This window comes from Cuculus canorus, chromosome 5 (genome assembly GCF_017976375.1).
Source record: "Cuculus canorus isolate bCucCan1 chromosome 5, bCucCan1.pri, whole genome shotgun sequence".
Lineage (NCBI taxonomy): Eukaryota > Metazoa > Chordata > Aves > Cuculiformes > Cuculidae > Cuculus > Cuculus canorus.
Genome location: NC_071405.1, coordinates 57,846,016 through 57,872,198, shown reverse-complemented (window position 1 = coordinate 57,872,198; position 26,183 = coordinate 57,846,016). Strand labels below are relative to the sequence as shown.

The following is a 26,183-nucleotide window of genomic DNA, read 5'->3' as shown; positions in this document are numbered from 1 at the left end:
AAAATCAAAACTTAGATTTTGCTTTTCATGGAAGTTCAGTGTTCCTCCTGCTTTTCCCCAAAAGGCAACTCTCTTCATGCCGAGAGTAAAAAAATGATAACATTGCACCATGGAAAAGTCCATCTGTTTTAAGTGTCCCTTTCATCCATTTTGTTTCTTTTGGGGGCCAATGTCTGCAAGCCCAAAATTTCTTGGGGCTGTTGCCATCCCTGCTCTGTGTCTTTATGAGGCAACAAGTAAATTGATAAACATTTTCAAGAGGAGGCAGTATATTGATAAAGACATTGATAAATGTCTTTATCAATGACCTGGATAAAGGCATCGAGTGCACCCTTAGCAAGTTTGCAGATGACACTAAGCTGGGAGGAAGTGTCGATCTGCTGGAGGGTAGGGAGGCTCTGCAAAGGGATCTGAACAGGCTGGACTGCTGGGCCGAGACCAATGGGATGAGGTTTAACAAGACCAAATGCCGGGTCCTGCACTTGGGGCACAACAACCCTATGCAGCGCTACAGACTGGGGGAAGAATGGCTGGAGAGCTGCACAGAAGAGAAGGACCTGGGGGTGCTGGTTGACGGCCGACTGAACATGAGCCAGCAGTGTGCCCAGGTGGCCAAGAAGGCCAATGGCATCTTGGCTTGTATCAGAAATGGGGTCACCAGCAGGTCCAGGGAGGTTATTCTCCCTCTGTACTCAGCACTGGTGAGACCGCATCTCGAGTACTGTGTTCAGTTCTGGGCCCCTCACCACAAGAAGGATGTTGAGGCTCTGGAGCGTGTCCAGAGAAGAGCAACAAAGCTGGTGAGGGGGCTGGAGAACAAGTCTTATGAGGAGCGGCTGAGAGAGCTGGGGTTGTTTAGCCTTGAGAAGAGGAGGCTGAGGGGAGACCTTATTACTCTCTACAACTACCTGAAAGGAGGTTGTGGAGAGGAGGGAGCTGGGCTCTTCTCCCAAGTGACAGGGGACAGGACTAGAGGGAATGGCCTGAAGCTCCGTCAGGGGAGGTTCAGGTTGGATATCAGAAAAAAATTCTTCACAGTAAGAGTCATTGGGTACTGGAACAGGCTGCCCAGGGAGGTGGTCGAGTCGCCTTCCCTGGAGGTGTTTAAGGAACGGGTGGATGAAGTACTTAGGGACATGGTTTAGGGAGTGTTAGGAATGGTTGGACTCGATGATCCAATGGGTCCTTTCCAACCTCGTGATTCTGTGATTCTGTGATATATCTTCTTTTTGGATGGCAGCAATAATACCCCAAACTGTCATCTAAGGTCTATCCTGTGCTCCAAGTTAAACCAAAGGTACCAGCTAGAAAACTGCACTAAACTCTGAATTGATGTGGGTTTCGGTAACTATATAGATCTTTTAAGTTCATATACTTTGTCATTACAGTTCAGATTTCCCCCTCCAAATACAAATAAAACATTCTGCTGAAAGAGGAGAGTGGCTCCTGGTCAATGATGTATAAATGACCTCATCCTTCATTTCAGATGTATGTCGAGGACAGAGATCCTGGTTGCATTCTTTCCCAATAACAGGTTTTTGAGCTGACAGTATTTTCCTACTGAAGGTACCTGAAAAATTTGCCTCTTCAAATTTATTCTTGCTTTCCTATGGTAAAAAAAAAAAAAAAAAGCTTTAAAGGGTGAAAGAGAAAAATAACATTTTTTTCTGCCTTAAAAGTCATGTTTTTATATACTTTGGTTTTTTTCTGTTTAGAAGAACAAAGCCAGAAAGCAGTGAAAATAGGAGAGAATAAAAATTTTACAACATTGAGTTAATTTTACGCATCCCTCCATTTTTTGTGTGCATGCACTAAATCTTTTGAGACATGGTGAGGTGGAGGGAGAATCCTGTAATGTTGATGTGTTAATCCCAGAGCTGTCGTTCATGAGAGACATGAACTGATGGAGGGCACGTCTGCAATCATTTTATTTCTGTGAGTTTTTGAGCACAGCTTGTTGAAGTTAGATGGGGGAGAGTAGGTTTTCAAGGGTTTAATTATCGAATCCATTTAAAAAAAAAAAAAAGAAATAGAGCAAAAAACATGGACTGAATCTTCATCATGTAATTCTACACCTTCGAGTAAGTAAAACTGTCATCAGGAAGCACTTTGCAAGCTGTTTTGCACAGTTCATTGCTGGCGTGGAGCCAGCGATAGGAGCTGCAGCCCAGCTTGCTCTCCTGCCAGCGTTCTGTTGTGTAGGAAGCGAGCCCGAAATAGCATGCTGCCTTACTACCTCCCTTCAGGGTGCTTTAACGATTTCTCAAAGGTCAGTAGAAACCAGTATTAATTAAAGGAGCTTTGTATCTACTTTTAATGTATGTTCTTACAGGTAGTGGAGAACGAAGTTGCTTTGAAATGCAATTCTGCTGCCTCTTCCCTGCAATACTCTGTGAAGTTTTGGCTATATTTGAGGATCCAAGGCAAGATGATTTGCTGATGCCTCATGGGTCAACATTAAGCTAGCCCAGTTGAGTAGGCTAAAAATGCTGTCTCGGTCAGTTTTGTCCTGCAGGAGTAGTTTTCTAATATGTATTCATTCAGTAGCCTCTGAAAACAATGAACATGCCCTTAGGATTCGAAGTGGCCAGGCTGGCTCCCAGTCATTTGATCTGCTCACAGGCACAGTCTCTCTTGGTTTTTAAATCAGTCAAAAGGTAGAGTATCCTGATGGGAGATAACAAATATATTTATGAGATGGATCTGGGAAAAAAAAAAAAAGTTGAAGAGAGGATTTTGAGTTTAACTTTCATTTAAAGATGAAGCAGAGTTTCACTGAGGGGTTTAGTGACAACTTGAAATCATTTAGACAGTGATCTATCTGAAGAAAGATTAACGTTAATTAAAGTGGCGTTGGAGAACTTCAGCAGATGACAGCAGCCGAGCTGACTGCAAGCTATTTTTAGAAAATCTACTTCATTGCATCCAGTATGACTCATTTATTAAGTTAACAGATGAATCAATAGCTCAGCTTCTTATGGCAGTCACTGAATGTGGCACTGTATATAAAGACTGTTCATATCTTTGTTCAGTATTCAAATTAAAAAAGCTAAGTCGTATTGATTCACTGCAAGTGCACAAGTGTTTTGCACATGATGTAGCTACACAATAACAATCCAGTGAGTCCATCCATGTGCATATACACAAGGGCACAGGGGAAAACCAGTCAGAACTCTAACTTGCAACTATATGAAAAATAACACTGTGATAATTTTAACATTATATTCAGAATGTATGTTTAAAAAGGGAAATGCAGTTTCTGCACAAACAGGCCATAAAAAGATAACATTAAAATAATGAATAGTTTATTGTTTTAGCAGAGTTGTAATTTATTTCAGTGAGTTTTGTCTTCTCAAATTCTCTTCCTGTTTGGGCTGTGGTTCATTGTTTCTTGCCTCCATTTGAGCATACTTCTTCCTGGGTTTTAACTTTCCATAACTTGGATGAAGCTAAAGTTTTCCCTCTTCAGTGATATTCTGCTTTCATTTGTGAAATAGTAAAGCTTCCATCTGTTCCAATACAACTGTATTGGTCTTACTTCAGTTTATTCCCTGTATTTTGCTAATTTCTCAAGTTGCTATAGAAACTTTGATTTCCATATTATCCTGAATCCTTTTTTTGTGAACTTCCTGCAAACCCCATCTATGCATTCTGTCAGCCTAAGATGCACTTTTTTCCTAACATAGTTCTACTAAAAAAGACAAAGTTTCTGTTCTTTCACAAACTCCCATGCAAATAGTTATATGAGATTTATTATTTCCTAATTATTTGTATTGAACTTCTATCCTGTATTTTCTGATTCTCACCAGTTCTTCACCAAGCCTTCATCAGTTTGTGGAGGTTGTAGAGGTATGTAGAGGGACAGATAGAGAGATTGGTCTGAAAGTTTCCGTCTTGATTTGTCAGAATACTCACATCCAATGCAACAGCATTCCATGACAGGCGATGGTGGGATCTCAAGGAGTTGACTTTGCCGTGGTCCTTTCAGTTGCCCTAGTAGCACATGGGATCACACAACTGAGAGACGTCCCAGCTCAGGGGGTAGATAATTGGTCCCAGCCTGCTGCGATCCTGAAGAGTTCAGAGGGGTTTTCCATATGGTTACTTACTTATAGGATTTCTAGATAGTTAGTTGGATATTTGAATATTCATTTTCATGTTTTATTGTTCATTTGCTGCAACTTGGAAGACAATGTGGAAATCGCACCACCACAAAAATGTCAATAATCAAATAATGGATTTGCAAAAATAACAAACAAACTTCCAGACAGGTCATGATTAATAGTGACACTTGAATGTAATTGAGGGAAATACTCAAAATACAAATTTTTCCTAAAGTTGTGCATACCAATTAGTGCATTGATTTTCAATTTCCCTTGATTTACTGGTCTTCCTTACCATTCATCACTATGTTTTTGTTTTTCCCAATGACTTTTCTCCGTTTGGGTGATATTGTGCAGTACCTTACATTATGGGCCTATCTGACTACGGGACATTTGTAACAATGATTTGGTAACTCCAAACTAAGTGCTTTCAAATTTCTTTTTGGAGTATTTACCATAAGGTTGGAATGGATTAGAATTTATGTTTTCTGAGTGAAGAGCACACAGCATTTGTCACAAGTGGTTCTGCCTCAGGTTCACTTGGTAACTGAATTGTATGACATAATATTTTTTGTGTGACGTTTGAGCTGATCGAGACATTTTGTCAGAAAAAAGCATACTGTTTTTAAATTTTATCTGTATGTTGTTGCTCACTACACAAAGGCTCCCAAACAGGAAGATTAAATCCTTTTTTCTCGTAGATACATTATTGCATAATAAAAACAGAAATTCTGTTCCTCACGCATGTCATGCTTAACACCAGTAGAAGAGTTTAGGCTGTGTCAACTGGAACCTCCTAGTGTTTCTGATGCTTTTAAACTTCTATGCAACTCACAACCAAACTTCATACACAAAGTATTTATTACTGTGTAGTACCATACTTAACTGGCAATCTGCTGTGGTTGATCTGTCTTCCAGGAGTTAAAAAACAGAGTGAAATCTAATGTTCTGAAATGAAGAAAGCATAAACTTCTTTAAAAACTCGGTAATTTGGTAACTGACATTTTGCTTCAGAGTGTGCTACCATTTGGACGGCAACTTGGCAGATTCAGAGTGTGTTAAACTCTTGACACAAAACTTTGTAGAAGTATTTGCAGAAAATTATGCTAATTAATGGCGAAAGCAGGCAGATGAGTTTACTAAGGAAATTATTTTGATTTTTTTAATATTTTATTTTCTCTGATGGATTCCAAGGAAGTGCTTAATAACTGTGTCAAGGGTGGCAAATAAAGAAATCTGCCAGGTGGAATTCCCTACTGGTGGAGTGCTGGCAACAGAGGCTGTCTTCCCCTTCTGCTAGAGGATAAAAGTCCACAAAGTTATTTCTTGGTTACTCCATGTTTTCTTAGATGCCTCATTCCGGTGGCAATAGGACTGGTTATGTGCAATGTTAACATGCACTGATCTGAGCCATTCCTTGTCTTGGTATGATGATGAAATCTTTCATCCTGATTTTGGAACCAATTTCACAATAGAAATGCCATTTGAACAAAGGTCGGGTATAGTGAAGAATGAAAGCTCATGTTTGTACTTGCACTGGCAGAAAGAACTTTTGGTTCTCTCCAGCTTTCAATTCCATTGATGATTAGAAGCAACAGAAGGTACAGAGGAAACAGGAGAGAGCAATTGCTAAAGTCTAGTTGTTCGTTGAGTTTAAATGCTGTAATGTCTGCACCCTTTCTCTACCTCAGAAGTCGTAGTTGATAAAACTTGGAGCAGTCATGGACTTGAGACTTGATGTTTCCTATGCAGACTTCGTCTTCTGTCTAAAGCCTTCAAACCATTTGTTTCTGAGAGTGATTTATTTGTACATATACAGAAAGGCAGGACTTATGGGGAAAATCTTGGTGTATTTTCTGTGTTACTCTCTTCTCCCCTATTTAGGTTGAGTAAACAATATATATAATAATTTCAAAACTGAATACAAGGAAATATATATGTGTAGAAATGCTGACAGTTGGAAGGAAAAAAATCCAGTAGTAGGGAGATAATAGAAATGCACATTTGATAGTTGTCTACTGCTTTTTACAATAAATAGTTTCTTACTCAGTTTCCGTTTCTACAGGACCCAGGAAATGACTAGCGTTGTTGTGAAGAGCCAACAGGGGGGTCATTAGTGCAGTTATATTTTTAGGTCTGAATTGTCACTATCAATGGTTCTGCTTCATGAAATAAAAGAAGCCATGTCTCTGTGTCTCTGAGGAAAATTGAATATTTAACACCACTTATAGTACATGCTATTCATGCGTCTTCAGTATATGAACTATTTTTTGTCATAAACTTTTGCAGAATGTAGATAAGCTCAACGTGGAACAACCCCCGTTTTTCTACATCAGTGTCAACTACTGCACATCACCAATTTTCTGTTGCCATTCATGAACTCCAGAGACTTTTCAAACATGGAAGACATAGAGTCTCTGTGGTTTATATGGTCTCTGCATGCACATCTAATTACAAAATTTGAATTTCTAGACCAGCATTTGAATGCGTTTAAAACTGTATAGCAGCTTAGTGAAATACTGAGCAAAAGTGAATCAGACTTCAAATAGTTGAACTCATCTATATGACTTAGACAACAAACAAGGAACAGTAGAATATGATGACTGATGGCCGTTAATATAAAGAATAACATCTTGATAATGATAGTTCTGCTTGGTTAACCTAATACTTATCTTTCAGGCTAATGAAGGACATATTCTTTCTAATTTTATGTTAATCACATGAAGATTTTAATTTTGGATAAAGAAAGGAAGAGGAGTTTTTTGCTGTTGTTTTGGTGCTTGGTGGGAAGGATATTTGTGTTTTGGAACAAGTCATGACACCGTTAATATGCCATGCTTTCTGTTACTGATTTTGAGAACATTATTCTTCTGATTTCAGGTTGGGTGGGACTATATCTGCATACAAGATAGTGCCAGATGAAATAGAAGAAATTAAGGTACAGTATTACTGCATTTCAACACTGAATTTCTTTGCTTGGAGAATTACAGAAATGTTACATTAAAAAGCCATGTTATTTCTTGCTTTGAAGAATATTGGGGGGAGTGTGGGAATTTCTAAAGTAAAATTATTAGATGCATATTTATGCATCAAAAATAGAATTTGTTACTTTTACAAGTACAGTACAGTTTCTCCCTCTGAAAGTCAACCTCAGTAGAGTTTATTTGATGCCAAAAACTTGTATAATTCAACGTATTTCTGTTGCTTGAAAGGAGATGCAGAACTACTATGAACATTGAGTTACGTTTTCATTACAAAAAGTAAATATGAATGTAATGTCTTTTTGCTTTTGAGGTCAAAAGCACATCCTTATTTTTTTAAATATTAACTGTCTTAAGAAGGGATAGTACGAAGTCTTTGGTACTCAAAATCATTAAAAGCTTCTGATTTTGGGGTCTGACAACAATAAATACTGAAGTTTACTTCCAATGCAATGTGCATTATAACAAAACTCTCTTTCGTCAAGTCCACTCATGGAAGGTAATTCAGCAATTTGTGTCAATTTTATTCTTCAGTGGAGTACAGAATGGGAATTTGGCCTAGGTCTGGTAGCATGATCTGTGTAGCTGGTTCTTTATTGGATTGGTAGTCAATCAGTGTGACATATTGTTTGCTCAGTGTTATTACTTACTCCGTCGTGCTGTTTCAGGTACTCATTTTCAGCTATGCAAAGGGAGTTACTAGTAGTAGTTTAAAATTTAGTAAAGGGAAGTGGTTGCATGCATCTGATTTAGAGATGACTTCACAGTGTTTAAAGTTGTGAGGATGTGTTCCTCCTCAATTAACATCAAACATAGTGTAAGCCAATACAGTGATTGCCTGTATCTCCATCAAAGTTATCACTCCGTTATGATCAAAATTTATTTCTGTCCTCTGAGATTCATGGACTCTATCCTGAATTATCATGAAGAGCATGATTTATTAGGGTAGATCTGTAGATCTAATGTTTAGACTTTGGTATTAGAAAGAAAGAAGGTTTTCAAAACTTATTAGTGTTATGTAGTATTTTCATGATGTTCAGAGAACTGCACCAAAGCTATAAACCCAAAAATGACAATAACCCTAAACCATAATCTTTCCCCTCTAATATAGGAAATCCGAACCCACTGACATTTTGATAATGTTAAAGACTAAGAAAATAAATCTAACGTTTCTGGCTTCATGGTGCAAACTGAGTTCAGTGAACAAAGAAAAATAGAATGCTGGTTAATAAAGAATAATTTTACTTTTAGGAACTTACTGTACTAGGCAGGATAAATAGTCCACAGGAATGTGTTTTTCTCACCACCTACCAAGGAGGCCCATTCTGATTTTTCAGTTCTTTCTTACTTGACTGGTGTCTAAATACTTGAGATCCTAGGAGACAGCAACGGATGGGTTACTCATTAATGTCAGTTGTGCCAGCATGTAAGTTGGAAGAGAGGATTGTATTGTTCTAAGTCAGAGCTATTTAAAGTGGTCAGCAAAAGATCACCTCTTTTACTTGTTTCTGGTAGCTGTCTTGCCTTGCTCAGGTAATGGGTTTTTCAGGTTGTGACTGAAGTCAGCCCACCTCTCCCACCTTAAATGATTGAACTTCTCAAGCTGTAATGCAATAGGTGTTATTCATAAAAAATAAGGCATTACTGGAAGATGCTAAGACACTCTAGCAGTGAATATAATGGACTAATCTGTATCGAATATGGATGAGTAGTCTTTTGTATATATGTATTTTGAATAGCAGCTGGCGAAACAGGGAGACACGGTATCCTTATGGTAAATATAGGGGGAAGTCTTAACTTCTGAAAGGTTTTTCAAGCAGATTTGAGCAGAAAAATGAGAGAGGAAGAAATAAAAGAGAAAGCAAATGAGATAATTGGAATATTACTTCATGAGAGGACAGGATCTTCTTCCAGGCACAATAGTTCGGAGTTATTTTGCCTCACAACTATCCCTCCCCTATTTAAACATGAAATATTAAGGCATTTAATTTGATGAAGTATGCAAGAATAGCAGCTCCATTTTTAATGTATGATTTAACTTGAGAGGTTGCTGAGTTATATTCACAGGAGTTGGAATATTCATATTTTCTGATAACCCTTACAAAGTAAACTGCTTGCTTAAATAGCACAGAGCAGTAATTACAGCAACAAATAAATAAGAAGTCTCTTTGACGGCATTTCCATAAGCTCTAGAAAGGTGATAGATTAACCTCTTTTACAGCTCAAAATAATTCATGAGGAAACAGATGTATTGATTTTGTTAATTCACATAATTTCATCTTAGGTAGAATGCTATTGCAGGCAGAGACTGTATCTGTGAGATTATGGAAGAGGAAAAACTCCATAAGACTTACTTTTCAGCTGACAGGTATATTATCTTTAGGAGATTAATTAAATGCATGTTTCTGAAAGTATTAATAATTTTAAAAATAACCTGTATTATATATATATAAAAGAAATTATTTGTCCATATTGCAATATGCAGCAAATTTTAACATGTGTTGATAATGTTTCCGTTCTGGAGCATCTAGGATTATATGTACCTTTGCATGGGAGTGTGATTTTACTATGTGTATAATATATATGTACTGCGAGATCATATATGGTTTTATGTATCTAGAATATTGCTTGTACATACGTGTGCCTGTTTCTTTGAATGAGTATTTGTGGTAAGTGTTGGGTGTAATCGAAGCGGTGCACCTTGCTTAGTGTCAGTTGTGCTTGTAGGCATACGAATTAGGATTTCTTATGGCAGCAGTGGTAGCATGTACCCTAAATGATGTTGTGCACCATACCAAGGTTAGGAAGAATTGCGTGGCACAGTCACCACTGCAGATCCTCAGCACCTGTATCAGTCGGAAACGGAGTGTGATGTAACTCGCCTTCCTTAGATTTTTGTTATAGGTGCTTGAGTTGAGTGACAGCACTCAACAAGTAACCGTATGAAGATACCATCACAGGTTTCCTGCCTGGGAACTTTTACAGAAGGAAGAAATGTCTTCTATCACAGGATCTTCAGGACCATTCTTCAATAAGAGAAGCTTTCAGAGAAGACAAGTCTGAGTGAATGCCTAAATGGATGTACTGCCATTTCCATTCCTGTCATTTCTCTACACCAGTTAAAGCAATGGCACTTCATTTTCAATACCTGCTGGTTTTAAAATACTACAGGAACTGTTGAAGATAGTAAATATAGGAATTACAGCATATTTCTGAGAAAGTGGCACTATTTTGACTTTCTCTAGACTTCTGCTCCTATCAGAATTATTCATCCTGTAATCAAGGGGCTTGTCAAACTTGCAAAACCCCATTGGCAGATTTCAACCTTGCTCCCCATCCACTATAGTAGTATGTTGTGCCCAAAGGTGAGGTCTTCCAAGCCAAATAATTACAGGTATACAGGAACTGATGAGCATATCAGGCTTTTGAAGAACATCTTGTGGTTGGAAATTAAAGGAGTTGCATTTGAGAGGAGAAGAATAGCAGAAAACTTAACATTTCTTTTTATCTCGTTAGTGACATTCATGACAAAATATGGTTTCGTTTGCAATGTGGACTTTGCCTCAAGAGTAAAACAATTTATAATTATTACGAATGAGGGAATGTTTGTGTGGTGTGCCTGTAGACAATTTTATTTGTCAACAGTAGTTTCTTATGGTTTATAATACCATGAGAGATGCTCTTTTTGATTGCAACATTCTGTCGTTACAAAGGAAATACAGGATGTTGTGAAGGATTGTTATTCTAGAGGAAAACTCGGTGAATGAGAAAAGCCCTCATTAACAGATTTCTAAAAAAAAAAAAAATTACTTGGTTTGCTAGGATTTGCACGTCAACAGCAGAAAGGAATTTAATTGTTCGGTAGTTGTTGTTTGGGGTTTTTTTTAAGTACTTCCCCATATGCTTTTCATGTAGGCATATGCATACATCTCATCATCTCAACCAGAAATTAATTTGGCAGCAGGTGTTCAGTTTGTAAGAGTAGCATGCAGAAGAAAGACATTGCTATTATATTTCATTTTGTGATATTTGTGGTATAAGACAGATGTTCGAGTGTAGAGGACAAACTTAAATGGTTACCTCCTCTGGTAGTTAATTTTCAGAAATCTTGTTAGAAATTTTTCTTACTACTGGTTGTAAATTTGTGAATTTAGATGCAAAGCAGTTCTGGAAGAAGACTGGAATTTTTTTTAGTTCTATTATCCACCATTTCACACAGAGAAATACTTTAATGCTCCTCAAAGAACACCTGTAATTCTTCTATAGTTGTTCCTTAAATAAAAGCACCTATACATAAAGTATTAAAGGCTACCTTTAAAACTTGCAGAAGTATGTGTTCACTCAATAGATTAATATATGAAAATCCTTTTCGTGAATAGCTGAAACACATTCCTCTCAGATTGTATTCAATCTGTGAGGCAGCAGACTCCAATGATAAAGATCCAAGAGTGGAAAATGTAAAAAAATGGGTAAGAGAGGGAAGTAGCCTGAAACTACACCATTTCTGATGCAAGTCAGGATGCTGTTGACCTTCTTGGACGCTTGGTCATGCTGCTGGCTCATATTTAGCCAGATGTCAATCAACACCCCTCAGGTCCTTCTCTGCCAGCAGCTTTCCAGCTACACTTCCCCAAACTTGTAGCATTGCATGGGGTTATTGTGGCCCAAGTCGAGGTCTTGACACTTAGCCTTGTTAAACCCCGTACAGTTGGTCTTGGCCCATTTATCCAGCCTCTCCAGATCCCTCTGTAGAGCCTTCCTACCTTCAAGCAGATCAATACTCGCACCAGCTTGGTGTCATCTGCAAATTTAGTGAGGGAACACTTGATCCCCTCCATCCACCACTGATAAAGACATTAAAGAGAGCCAGCCCCAAAACTGAGCCCTGGAGAACACCGCTTGTGACCAGCCGCCAACTCTGTTTTACTCTGTTCAGTACAACTCTTTGGGCTTGGCCATCCAGACAGTTACCCTCTAGAACTGCTGCACAAATGGATACATCAAACCTTTCTGACGCACCATGCTGTGTTTGTCCATCCTCTTTGCTGACAGAGGCAATTGAGAAGTGGGATGTCTTATGTTAGAACTTTACTTTACTTTACTTTACTTTACTTTACTTTAAAGTTTACCTGATGGACACACAGATTTCTTCCTGAGTTAGTTTCTAAGTCCTGCATTACCAAAGTCAGTGACTGCTTAGCATTCTTTTTCAAGCTACACGACTCACAAAAAAATAAATTACATTGTTTAGATGACAGAAAGAACTTCTGAGTTTTTTACTTGCGGTACTAATCCTTCAATGATCTTACAGGTTCTGTTGTTTCCATGCTGGAGAGAATGAAACATTTGTGTGTGAGATGATATGACAAAATCATGAAAAACATCATATGAAACAAAAAATTACTTTCTTTTAATTGTTTGTCCATGTGTATGCACTTATGCACATAAATAGAGTTGCTTAGGCTAGAGATTTACATTCCCTACAGTGCTGATAATGTGCTTTTAGCTCTTTCTGCCCCCATGCTATGCATTTTTGCTCCATTCTTTTACTTCTTGTCAACAGCTAATTTATTTATATTATAGTGTATATTGCTTCTAGTTAACTGTGATTTCATCATCTATTGTTTTATGTCAGTTTTTCTTCCCATTAATCCTTTGTTAAGTTAATTTTGTTGCTTCTAAAACTGATTTTTTCCCCTTTTCTGGAAAGCGCAGTTTGTATTACTCTATATTCTGGCTTAGAATCCAGTGTTTAGTGCCAAGCCTGGCTGTGCAAGCCCGAACCACTGTCCAGGCACACTCTCACACCAGCGATACATGAGTGTTCCCTAAGAATGACTTTTCTGTTGTGGGATTTTATTCTCACCCATGAAGGCAGTAGTTGTTGTGAATGTTGGTTTTGAGTCTTGGATTGCATCTGCTCTGGTAGTTTTGACACCCTTCTTGCTTGAAGGAGATGACTGTACTCCAAGCTATTGCTGTCTCAAGTTTTTTGTATAGAAACTCTTTAGGGATTACTGACTGAAGGAGCTTTTCATCTGTTTCTCTCACATCCTGTGGAGAATGGATGCTCGCTGCAATCACAGATCTTTCAACCAAAAAAAATCTGTACAAAAAGAATGTAAAATGAGAGATGGCCAAAGTGTTTGTATTGCTGTTCCCCAACTACTGGACAGCAGGGTTCAGCCCTGCCCTTGTGGATGTTCCTTGGCATTTGGTGGGATTTATTTGAGGCCCAGTTATTTGCTGCCATTACCAGTATTACAAACCTACTCCATTTTTGCTCTGTTCCTTGCTGTTTCTGTACTGTTTTGAGAGATGTGCATGATGTAAACCAAGCAACCGGGGCAGGGTAAGCTGACCATTGGCTCTGTTTGGCATCTGGCAGTGAAGAGTCTGATTGACTTTTTGTTTTGGAAGAGACATTGGCAAGTATCTGGGGATGCCCCAAATTTTTTTTACATCTGTTAGTGATCAAACTCTGATCCCTATTAGGACTACTCTGCCTTCCTGGCAAGGACATCAAATGCCAGGATGCTATGGGAGAAAAAGTATACTCACTAATTTTTTACATGGAAATCGGAATTATCACTTCTGGTTTTCTTGCCGTCTTCTATTTTATATTTCATACATTCTGTGGCCTTGGAGACTGCATGACTGCAGAACTGACAGAGCAGACCACCCCACCCCACCGAGCTACCTTTCTCTTACAGGCTGTCTTGAATATAGAACATGCTGAAGCATTGCTATGAATTCCTATTCTAATGTGGGAAGGATTTAAACTTATGCATTTTAGATTTTATCGTGAAATTTCATTATATGAACATCCAAAAAAGTTTAGCCTGTGTTTTGGAGACCATGGAATATTGCAGCATGGGGAAGGTAAGGGCAGGAATATAGCGCATTCAATTAAGTAGAAGTATGATGCCAATGAGATAAAATAATTTAGTAATGTTATTATTTACTTTTAAAAACAAACAAAATAATTCTGTAGTTCTCCTGCAAAGAGAGAAATATCTGTAGAATGAAAAAATAAAAATAGCTGGATGTTAATTTATGAGACAAACCAATATATTTTTGAGCTTTCTAGCCTTTGTGGTTACTCAGCATTTAAGCATTCTTGATGCTGTTGCCCTTAAGAAGAGGGGAGATTAATGTGTATCAGATTTTTCATTACAACAGTTCTGTTTATCTATTCAGTCTTTCATCACTAAATATTTTAGAAACAAACAACAAAAGATTTCATATCCCATGTTGTTTTTCAGCATAAAAATTATCTATGCTTCTCTCTGTGGCCATAGGAACCAATTTTCTCTGACTTGCTCCTGGATTTCTTTCATTTTCCCTTGTGCTAAATGCATATCTCTGTACCAGTCATCCCCTAGTTAGATCTTGGACTATCTTCTTACTTGCTCTAACTCAGTATTTCTGCTTTTCAGCTGACCCAGTATACTGGGCAGTGCTTTCAGTGGCTTCTGAAAAGTCAGTCTTTAAACGAGATCTCACTTTGCCTGAATGAGAGGAGAAAGCATAGCTCAACTTCATTAAGCAGCAAATAGCTTTTGACAAGTATATAAGTAAATCGAGTTTATGTAAAAGCCCTAATCATTTTCCATGTGACCTGTTATGTTAAGTTTTGTTTGGTTATATTTACCATATAAGAATGTGTCCTGGTGAGTCTTTTGGGGACTTAGGAAGGAAATTTAATGTTGTCCTATCAGAACTTTTAATGTCATAATTGGTTAGGCGTGATGGAGTTTGAGGAAGATATACAATATGATCTTTCTGTGTGGAAAATAGATTTCTGAAACTTTTTTCTTTTTATGATTATGAAAATAAATGAATACCTTGAAGTTCTATACTATTTACAGGTAGTGTCTTAGTGAAATATGAGAATTATTATTTGTAGAGAAATGAAGTATCACTGCAGATGAGGACACTGAAATACTGCATGATTGGGTGACAAACCATCTGATGAAATTCAATGGGGGTAAATGTTAAGAAATGTGTATGGGAGGTGTGAAAAAATTCTAAATTTGCGTGTAAAGTAGAGGTCTCTAATTTGTCTATTGCGATCAAAGAATGAGGTCTAAGAAGTGTGCTAAGGTGGTTACTGTTAGCTCAGTGTTTAGGAGCAACTGAAGGGCAGAAAGCAAAGCAAAACAACATGTGAATTATTGTTAGGAAAAGCACCAAGATCAGAACGGAAAATCTTTTCTGTCATGTATGACCCTCTGGTGCCCCACTGTGTACAATGGTGCGTGAAGAGCTGATCCCCTGGCAACAAGAATGACACGGTAGAGCTGAAAAAGATTTAGAGTCAGCTTAAAAAAAATATCTCATTTATAAAAGTACATACATATGAAGAACAGATAAAGAAGCTGGAACAGACACATCCACAAGTGGCATGTTTGGTTGCATTTCAGCAACATTCTTCCTTATTTATACTGCACTTCCAAAATTAATTCTCATGCTTAATTTATGCACATCCTAAGACTACCTGAAAACAGGGACTGAAGCTTTCACTGTATGTCATCTATTGTTTGATAATCTACTGACTGGGGTGGGAAGGGAGAAGTTCCTAATAACAGGAAGTATTCACTTAAGAGTGCTGGACCTGAGACCTTGTCTGGTTATAACAGCAGTCACCTCTCCCATCAGAAACTATCTCAATAGATTGTATTTTTGTGAAAAAGATTTGTAACTGCTAGACTGCAGGTAGTTCTGCTAAACGCCATACAGTTGGCCTCAGCCCATTGATCCAGCCCATCCAGATCCCTCTGCAGAGCCTTCCTTCTGCCCCCCTTATCCAGGTCATTGATAAAGATATTAAACAGGACTGGCCCCAGCACTGAGCGCTGAGAAACAGGACTTGTGACTGGCCACCAAATGGATTTAGCTCCATTCAGCACAACTCTTTGGACCGAGTTATCCAGCCAGTTTTTTGCCCGGTGAAGAGTGCACCCATTCATGACACGATCAGCGAGTTTCTCCAGGAGAATGCCATGGGAAGTGGTGTCAAAAGCTTTATTTAAGGTCTAGTTAGCCAAGATCCACAGCCCTTCCCTCATCCACTAAGTGGGTGACCTTATTATAGAGATCAGGTTAGTCATTATGCTGCACGCACCCCACTTTGATGATCACTAGCCTAGACTATTGAAATTATTTACTGGTTTAGGGAGCATCGTGACATTAAGTAATAAAACCCAGCCCTGTGTAGTGTGTTTATAGATTGCTCAGCACCAGTCACTCCATAGATAATAGTATTCTTAAGAGGCATCTTGAATTCTCTCAGCTTTTGGTTTACAAAAGTGTGGTTTCAAGTAGTTATTTTACTTTGGTGCCTGTCATAGTTTACTGAAAATCACCCAGCATTCAAAATTTCATGCGGAGTATTTATAAAATTGCAAAACAACCCCAGAAATGTTTAGTGAACACATTAGTATCTCAATGAAAATCCTCTTGACAAGAGGTTGTTAAAAGGATTCAGGAAAAAAATGCAGGAAGAGGTCAGTCCACATTAAAAAATACTATATAGCAACAATTTTAAGTAAGGAAGCCCAGCAGATATGTTAGCAGGCTGAAAGGAATTCTCCACCTCAAGTCTGCTTCTGTAACACAAGCACACAGGAGAAAGAAGCTTTCCCGAGAGATTTCTCTATTTTTTTTCCTAAGATGAAAAGCCTTATTGTGTTAATTAGCATTTGTAACCATTTATTTTGTCTGATTGTTTAGGTTTTGTCAGCCACAGTTTATGCAATTATTTCTTTCTATGGCTTTTACATAAGGGAGCTAAGAAGTAGTGCCACAGGTTGAGGAGAAGACAGACATAAGTGTAAGGTGGAGGTGTTGCCACAATGAAGTGAGTCCGTCTTGGGTGCAGGCATCACATTCTTAAGGAAGTGGGTTCAGTATAGACAAATAGTCTCAGAGAGCTATGGTTGTAATAAAAGCCAATCATTTTTGCCATGGTATGTGGAGACAACACTAATTCTGTATTTGATAGGAAAACAGTAGTGTTATGTATTTGGATGAACTTGCATTCTGGAATATCTTTGAGCTCCCGATGGAAGTATTTCCTAGCATGCACCTCTCTACGCAAGAAAAACAACTCTTTTCAAATTAATATCAGATTAAAGTTTCTCATTTTCATTATCCCTGGGCTTTCAATCTGTTCTTTTTCTGGATAGCTCCAAGAGAAAATAGCTAGCATTTTAATTTTACTTACTATAACACTGTTTCTGTACCTTTCAGTTACAGAAGGATTTCAGAAATGATGTGACTTAACTGTCCTCAGAGAAATGTATGAGGCAGAGAATGCCACTGAATCATCAGAGTTCAGTAAAGGTGCAGTGGCTGCAGAGTTTTAGTTTCTAAAATATCCTCTTATAAAAAACACACAAGGGTTCCTAGGATTCTTCTGTCAGAAATGTTTGCATTCAATTTCAGTTACCTCATTATTCTGACAAGACTAGGTGGAATGTTAAGACTGCAAAGGTAACAAATAGTCTCTTCCACCATTTCTTCTTAGACTGACATTTCTATTTTCTGTTATTATTTATTATCTGCTCGGTTAATATTGTTATGCTTTTTCAAAATATCCTTGTATTTTAAAATTATAAATATTGTAATGGTTTCACTCAGTTATTTCAGTAGCGTAATGAGATAAACTTTTCTGAACAAATAGGCTGATCCCCTAGTGAAATTTATACTGCTCAGTCCAGTCATTTTAAAGCGTTCTGCATTCTTACCAGTGAAGTGGTCTTGGTAGTTGAACAGCATATAAAATAAGTGAGAATTAGCTAACATTTATCATTCTTGAAAATGAATCTGTGTATCTAAGGATACCTTATGACGATAAGAGCTTAACATCAAGATGTTTTAAAATTCTTATTGTTCTTTAATAAAACAGCAAACAACCATTATGTATTTGGAGATAGGAGTGTGTTCTATATTTTAATGAAAATTTCTAGGTAATAATGCTGTATAAAAAAAGGCAGTGTTTAAAAATAAAGCTGAGTGTCATTTGGGACACTGAAGCTAACACTTTAGTTTTACAGAGAGTACCTTCAGGCTGTAAAAGTCAACAGACAATTATCCTTTGGCTATTTTGAAGGGAAGATGCCGAAATTTAAAATCAGGGAATTGTACAGAATTGCTTTACATAAAAAAGCTTCAGATGCCTCTTAAGTATTGTTCAGAACTGTGAATGCTTCTGTAGGTGAGAAAACCAAAGTGATAGTTGTGTTTAACTATGAAATACGAATGGGTATTAGTGAAGTAACATGCTCCAAGTGTAATCAAAGCATTCCCATGCATGTTATCGTCACTGAATCAACTTCTGCAAGGCGCAGCAAAAGGAAGAAGCAATAACAGTGCACATATAAAGGGAAATGATTATTTTTTCTGTGATTAAGTCTTCTCTGCAAATCTAATATGGAAGGTACTTCGAACACATATTCTGACAGTTCAGCCAATGGTTGCAGGCATGAAACTTCAATTGTAAAGGCACAGTTCGCTACATTTGCCATTTTGCTCTAGGTAAAACAACTGACATACACCTCATGTATTTGGGTACCCAAGCACTTTTATGATTTATTTTTCTATTTAAATATTTTCTGTGAATTAACATACAGATTTTAATGCACCGTATATGTGTGTTCCGAGTATTTTGTGTCGGAAAATTTTTTGCACAATTTTGATACCTTAAGCTCTTTAAAAAACAATCCTATATTTGGACAGATCGTATTTTAGCAGCGACATACAGCAAAACAATAAAACAATAACAGCAAAATCTGAGCTAATTATGTTGCAGTTCATCTCAAACTGTGTCAGTCTCATAATATGCAAACTGAAAAAAATACGAGAAAAATTATAGTCTTCCTCTGTGGTGGAATAAATGGCAAATTTCAGACTAGCTTTTGTAGAAAAATTTTTAAATTCACTCTGCTAGATATCTACCTACGAAAATAATACTAGACATACTTGGGCACTTATATTGCCTTCTGAGGATGGCTAAGTAATAAGGAAAAAACCAAAGAAAATATTCTTTCTAACTCCCCTTATGATTATGTCTTCTGAGTATGTTTAAATCATGGAATGAACATCAAATCATATTCAACTTTTATCCCTTTTTGTGGTCTCAATTAAGAATCTGTTCTATCATCAACATGAGCAACGTAATTCTTCAAAGTTAGCTAACTGGGCACAAGTTTTTCTCTGACTGCACGCTTAATGTATTTCGCTCAAGTGAGCGTGACTTGAAGGTTTCAAAATCAGGAATATGATTCATTGCATCAAGCTCACTAACAAATAGTATGCGAATAGTTTATTTTACACAGAGGGTAGATAATAGCTTCCCAATGCCAATAAAAAATAAAAATAACAAAATCAATTTAAAATTGAAACCGTGATATAAACAACCATTCTGCTGTCCCTTCTAGAGAGGTTAATTTAAAGTGATTCTTGAGATCGTTGAATTTCTCATGAAAACCTGATTTACCTCTTTCCTCCATTTTGGATTATCTGTAGGGAACTGAAGGTAAACATCCAAAGTACAGAGTTTGCAAAAGAATTAAACATTTTCTTATCAGACCTCAATCAGACACTGAAATCTATCCAAAGAACAGAGATTACTGATGAAAATATTTCTGCAAGTAGGTCAGTGAGAAATTTAATATCTTCCTACAAAATTCTTATTATAATAAAAGGAGCCTAGAGAGATGAAGTCTGTTATTTCTGTTAGTCTGCAGTTATTTCCTGAGCAAAATAATAGTCTTTTGTCAGTACTGTAAATGAGGATGGCCAGATGTTAACATGCTAGTTATAACCTTCCGTTGAGTGTATGTTGCTTTTCTGTGCCACATTTTTATCATTATTTTTATGTTTTTCTTCCTAAAGGTTCAAAAAATACATGAAACTCAAATGTCCCAAAATCCAGAGAATGAAGTGGTAAGGAAGGTGTCCGACAAAAAATGGGTTTGACTGTACAGTTGTTTTTTATGTAGACAGCTGTATATTGATCATTCCAGTGAAATGTATTTGCTGTAGCAAATGCTTTTACGATGTTTTCTTGGAGACTTTTGAAATTTAAGTGACAAACAAAAAATGCTTCATTTCCTACTAAAAATACCCCTGCTTTGGAGTTAGAAGTGAAAGCTGAAACAGCAGCTAGGGACTTCCTGGACTAATAAATGATCTGTGACATTTAGGAAGGAATAACTACAGTGGCTTGGAAATTAACTTCATTTTTTAGAGTTGATCAGATAGTTAAAGCTCCAAAACCAGAAGTTCTAAGTGTACAAAGTATCAAATACTGTGCTTAGACGCATGGGTACAAATGTAAAAGCTCTTGGAATATTGCTGCTATAGAATTGTTGGATTCCTGGTAGGCTGATCTTTAACCAAAAATATATAACTTCTAGCAGAAGAAGAAAAATCTTTGGTCTGTTTTTAGTGTCTTTAAATATCAAAGATATTACCAGGCCCGGAGAGAGGACTCTTTCAAGACAGAAAGACTTGCTCTGTAATTGCAAGAAAAAAAACAAGGGCTTTTTCTTCCACAGAGTGAGAAGTGATGTGTGTTGAAATGGGAAGGGAATTCTGTGTGTGTGTTCTGCACTGGGGCAGGGGAATGAGAGAAACGGACAATGCCGGTTTCTTTCTGGATCTCACTAAGAGGGGCCTGACACCAGATGGCTTAATATCTGCTTCAGTAAGGCAGAATAAGAGGAGGAATATAGATAGCAAATAAATCATACAGTCTTTGGATGCTGGAAACCATGAATTCATGCAGCATGGAATCAGTCTCTGCATGGATTTCTCCACTCATGAGAAATTCTTGCTACAGCTTTAGATAAAGGAGAGGCCATGCCTGTTGCATAATCACCAGTACCGAGGGGGGAGCTGCTTACGGGCTCCTCCATTATAATGAGGTGGCTGAGTATCTCTTTTGGCCAGGGGAGTTGTGCAACATGACACGGGGCTGAAGGCCACGCTCTATGTGGAGCACAGCATAGGCTGCTGTGGGAACTGCAGGGAAACTGTTACGTGGATCACTAACTTCTTGATGTACAATTGTCTCCTGGTCAGGATTACTACGATATTAGAAACATTATAAATAGAACATTGTGTGGTCTTTAATTTCCAGAGGGTATTGACCGGTTCTTGCTCACAGATAAAATTTATTGCATACTGTCCTTCATCCACTAATTCCACCTACTCTTCCTTACTGAAAATACTGTCTGGATGACTCTGCTGCTTGTGTAAGCTCTTTGTCACTCTCCAGCCCTAAACTGGCAATTGTCTCTACAGGAGAAAGCAGTAGTCCAGAGATAACCTATACTGGATGCATCATAATCCTTAAAGTAGAATGTGTGGGAGATGATAAAACTCTGTGAAAGGGGCAATATGGTATTTTTAATTATTGAGATGGTGCCTGTATTCTGAACTGCGTTGAGAATATGACTGTAATGTGTTTATAGCCTGTCCAGAAAGATAGGTTTTGCAATTAAAAAGACTCCAAATTATGTATATAAACATTTTTACTGTAACCAGGCCATACTAAAATAGTAGTAAATAAAGCAGGTGAGGTGCAGTTAAAGAGACTTGTTATTTCTTATGCAACTTTTTTTTGAAGTGTATAAATAACTCAGGATTCTCATAAAGGTTACCCTGTGTGTCTTCTTACTTCTTTGAAATAACAAACAAGTGCTTCCTAGTCCAGAGGGCTTTCCATGGTTTCACAACTCTAGAAGTGACTCATGCTTTAGCAAGGAGGGTTCTATTCCTGTGAAGCCGCAGACATTTCATATGCATAACCTCCACTGTCTGATTTGAGCCCATCAGTACCAGTGGGAATACACTTTTTTTTTGCTAGAACCTGCAGTACCTTCAACTCCACTCCTTAAACATTTCTGTAATTACTGATTCTCCTTGCGTGTCATTTTGGAAAACTACTCAACAAAAAGAAGTGTGTATGTATTTTCTCTGCCTTCTGTTTCAAGGGAAAGAGGAGGCATGAAATACCCATTTATGAAAGTATAATGAATAATTGTGGTATCTGCTAATTGTAACATTTAAAATAGTGTTATATTCTAGATAGTTATGAAGATGTGATATAAACTTCAGATAAAGAAAGTGAAAGCAATTTCAAAGTAAATTCAAAAGGTGCTTTCTGAAATACTTCCCTCAAAAGGATAATTTACGGTGAGAAATGTCTGCTAAGATAAGCACAACAGAAATCATTTGAGGTTTAGAACTTAAATTGTAAGAAAACCTTTTAGTAAAAAGGACACTAAGATTTGATTTGTCTTATGCTAAGTAGGTAAGAGTTTATAAATTGTTGATTCCTTTTGAAGCAGAGACTGTAAGGGCTTCATTCGTCAACAACTGTTCCCTTAGTGTTGCAGCTTTTGGTTCTGGCACAGATCTTGATTTTGCAACTGAAGCATATTGTACAAATATATTCATCGCCAGAACCCTTAATTAAGCCGTCATTCATTCAAGATTAAGTGTTAAGAGTACCTGTATAGATGGTAAGCTTAGTGCAAGTGTTTATTATTCCAGAATTGGTAGTATTTGTTTGAAAACTTAGTCACAGAACAATAATTATGAATAGAACCAGCATGTTGGAAATTGAGGGACTGGAAAGCATTCCTGAATGCACCAAGACTTTCTCTGCACCAGTCAAGAGACTCAGTATGGTCATTGCAAGCGTTGCTTTTCCTTCAGCAGAAAGCATTCTGTGCTTCTGGCGTTTTGATAGTACTGATTAGTATTTCTTTTATGATTCTTAAATTTTAGCAAGTGAAGCTTGCCATATGTCTTAGAATCATCCTTTTCATATCTTTTCATGTATTGCTTTGAACTTTGTTTCCTGATTAGCCTCTATGGCTTTGTTAATATTATGAGATCAGATTGAGCTATATCATATCAATGATGCAGTTGCTTTATTCAACTTCTGTTTTCTCCATTTGCAGAAACTTTGAGTCAGTTCAGTAGAATATAGTTTATTTTATATGTAGTCCTTGTCATATAACAAAATGCTATACATTTCGTGTAGCACAAAATAACTTCCAGAGACTTAGGACCTTAGAAACAGTGAAGATTACAATACAAAGAATCCTGCAAGAATGCTGTAGGTTGTTTGACGTTCTTTATATTATTTTGGCTGTGAGATTTCCAGTACCAACAAAGGCATATTTAAACAAGCTTAATATCCTGACACGTTTTAGCTTCATAATTACTAGCTGCAGAAACAGTTGGAACGTGATTTTGAAATCTCTTTAGGATTTTGAATGCTTTTATTACCATCCAACTCCAAATAATTTTGTTGTTAGTATGTATCAAGAAAAATGTACATGTTTCCAAATGTTCCATTAAATGTTCCAAAGAGAAATGGCTGGGAAGTTTCAGCTCTTAGGGAAAGAAGTCTTTCTAGTGTAAGTTGTCTGCATCAGTTTTCTCCCAAGTAGGATAACAAGTTGAAATCTCTGATTGCAGTGGCATCAGCTAATACTAAGACACCTCTGCAAGCTGTAGTGGAAGCAGACGATAGCTCATCAAATTCTGTGGTAACAGGTTTCACACCATATTGTGTAATAACTGTGATGCTTTGGGCCTATAAGAGAGATTCTGCATACACTGAAACCTGAAAGGGCCTTTCCTTTGAAGAGAATGGCCTTTTTAGTTCAATAATGGATTGTCTTATAAGTTCCAAAAGGTTCTTTCAGTACATTTTAATCTTTGGGTGCTTATACTCCAGAGTTCAGGAACGAACAATAACCTAGTCAGCAAGGCAGCCTAGTTTCTTCTGTTATTCTTCTATTGTGCTCTATCTCTGTAAGAAAAAAAACAAGAGCTTTTAAAGAAAAAACTTTTTTCTGTACTGATCACACTTATTTTTCATTGCCTTCGACAGCTGTCAACATGTTGCGTGCATTCACGTCAATGAGTCTCAATTGATTTTTATCCTTTCCTTATCCCTCTTCAGAATCATTTGCAGAGTCTTCCAAGATTACTCCTACTCAGCAGATAAAGGAAAAGTGCAGACAGTCTAATCAGTTCAGGAATACTCCAATCTTCTTTCCTTTCTTGCGTGTACCTTTCTCTTCATTGTTAGTATATCGCTGTCACAAGACTATATCAGAGCAGAATCTCCATATCATATGTTGTGTTATCTTCTGGAGGCTAAATCTGGCATTGAGTGATAGACCTGGAAGGTCATTCACCACCTAAACATAGTACTCTGTAATTTGTTCCTTATTTCTCTCTGGTAGTAATTTTTCTTTGGGAAAAATAAATACCTTTGCATACTCATATGTAGTGACCTGATTTATACAAGAATCCTTTCTCCATCAACTCACGTATAATATTCAGGGTTCTTTACAAATGCTTTTTTTTATTTACTCTACCATAGAAGGATGAACACAGATAATTTCCATCTAAATTATATTCAGGAAAGAGGTTTTATAGTTGGCTTGATAGGCTTCACCAGGGCATAAGAACACTTCTCTGAAACAGTCTGAACACTGCCAAGACAATCATACATCACAATATGTTCATCTCTTTAATTGCTAGGTCATGTGGCCTGTACATGCGTTGCTTGGCTAGAAGCTTCTTACATTTATCTTGTGCATTATAATTAGGTATTAGAGAATAAATATAGCTGATAGACAATAATCTTAAAACCTCTCAGCTGGTAGGAGCATCTGCTACAAATATGCAGAGATGTCAGTAAGGATGGTTTCTTTGTTACAAAAGAAGGGCCTCTTCTAGTAAATTTAGGCAGGCAAAATTGGAGTGCTTTTCCGTATCCCTACAATGATGATCAGAACAGTGATTTTTAGGTGACTGGCACTGTCATAATGCACTGCATGAGTGAGCAGGAAGGTGCTAGATCCATGCATTATGTGATGACTCCATGTATGGAACTGTGCTTGCCATAAAATAATTATTACAATCCATTATCTTCAGGATCTTCAATATATGCTGTCACTTCTTCCTAACAGGTACTTCTCTGAATATCTAAATAGGCAATTGTATTGCCAATATTATCCACCAAAGATTAATCTGCAGCTTATCATTTCAAGAAATGCAAAGATTTCCTATCTAGAGGGGAAGAGTATTTGAGTTGGTAGGGAGATGTCTTTTTAATTCCATGCATTTCCAATCCATGCTAATCTCCCCAAACCCTTATTCTGTTGTGGTTAAGAAAAAGCAGTGTCTGAGTCACCACAGTCACTCCATTCTGACTTGAACAGTATTCGTACCTGGAATTCAGGAGCTTGCAAGTGTCTGTTCCAGTCTTTCTGCCTTTTTCCCCCGTATTGATCATTCAGAGCAATGCACATGCATCATTCAGGCCTCAGTTTTCATACAGCGAAGTGTAATAACGTATTTCACTATTTAAACATACAGAACATTTTGGTTCGGGGTACGAAATGGTCCATGACCTTAACATGGCTGCAAAATGGAACGAGTTTCACTTCAGGAAGAATCTATTTTTTGTGAGCATTTCTGTTTCTTAGTACTGTAGAATATTACAATTATTGGAAAGTCATGAGCCTAGTATATATCCAGCAGCTATTTCAGCATCTCATCTACCAGTTTGCCAGCATGTAAATTCTCTTCACCCAGAGCAATTATCAAGCTTCCATTTTAAGTAGAAAGGTTAATGTGATTTCCCATAGTCTTATTTGTTTGATATAATAATGCTCTTTGTTGCACACAAAAGACAATGAGCCCTGATTTAAGTGGCTTTGACTCTACCTACAGTCCTTAGTAAGGTAGAAGTGATAGTTTAGATCAAATATCTACATTTCTTCTGAAAGTTTAGATTTTCATCTGAACTAGTTTATTTACTTGCTTTTCCAATGGTCAGTTGTCCAAAAGTTAAACATTTACTGATCTTTGAGTATGTTTTGTAGACAGATGCCTGTCAGGAATGACAAAATAATCCTGAAGTGGACAAAAAGGGAGAATAACTGAGATTACATCCAGGCCCATTTATGTATATTCTTTAGAATTTGGCGAACTAGACTTTTCCAAGGAAATTTCTGTGAAGATACAGGTGACTTTTGCGGTTTCCTTTAGGAGT

The 26,183-nt window shown here is 37.3% G+C and overlaps 1 protein-coding gene across 24 annotated transcripts in view; it reads left to right on the top strand.

The window, feature by feature from the left end:
* Positions 1 to 26,183, top strand: part of GPHN (gephyrin) — a 289,546-nt gene that overhangs the window by 119,751 nt on the left and 143,612 nt on the right. For all 24 annotated transcript variants that reach the window (XM_054067590.1, XM_054067585.1, XM_054067588.1 and 21 more), the window contains exon 3: positions 6,984 to 7,041. In XM_054067590.1, coding sequence (XP_053923565.1) covers positions 6,984 to 7,041 — 58 coding nt within the window. The remainder of the gene's footprint in view (positions 1 to 6,983; positions 7,042 to 26,183) is intronic.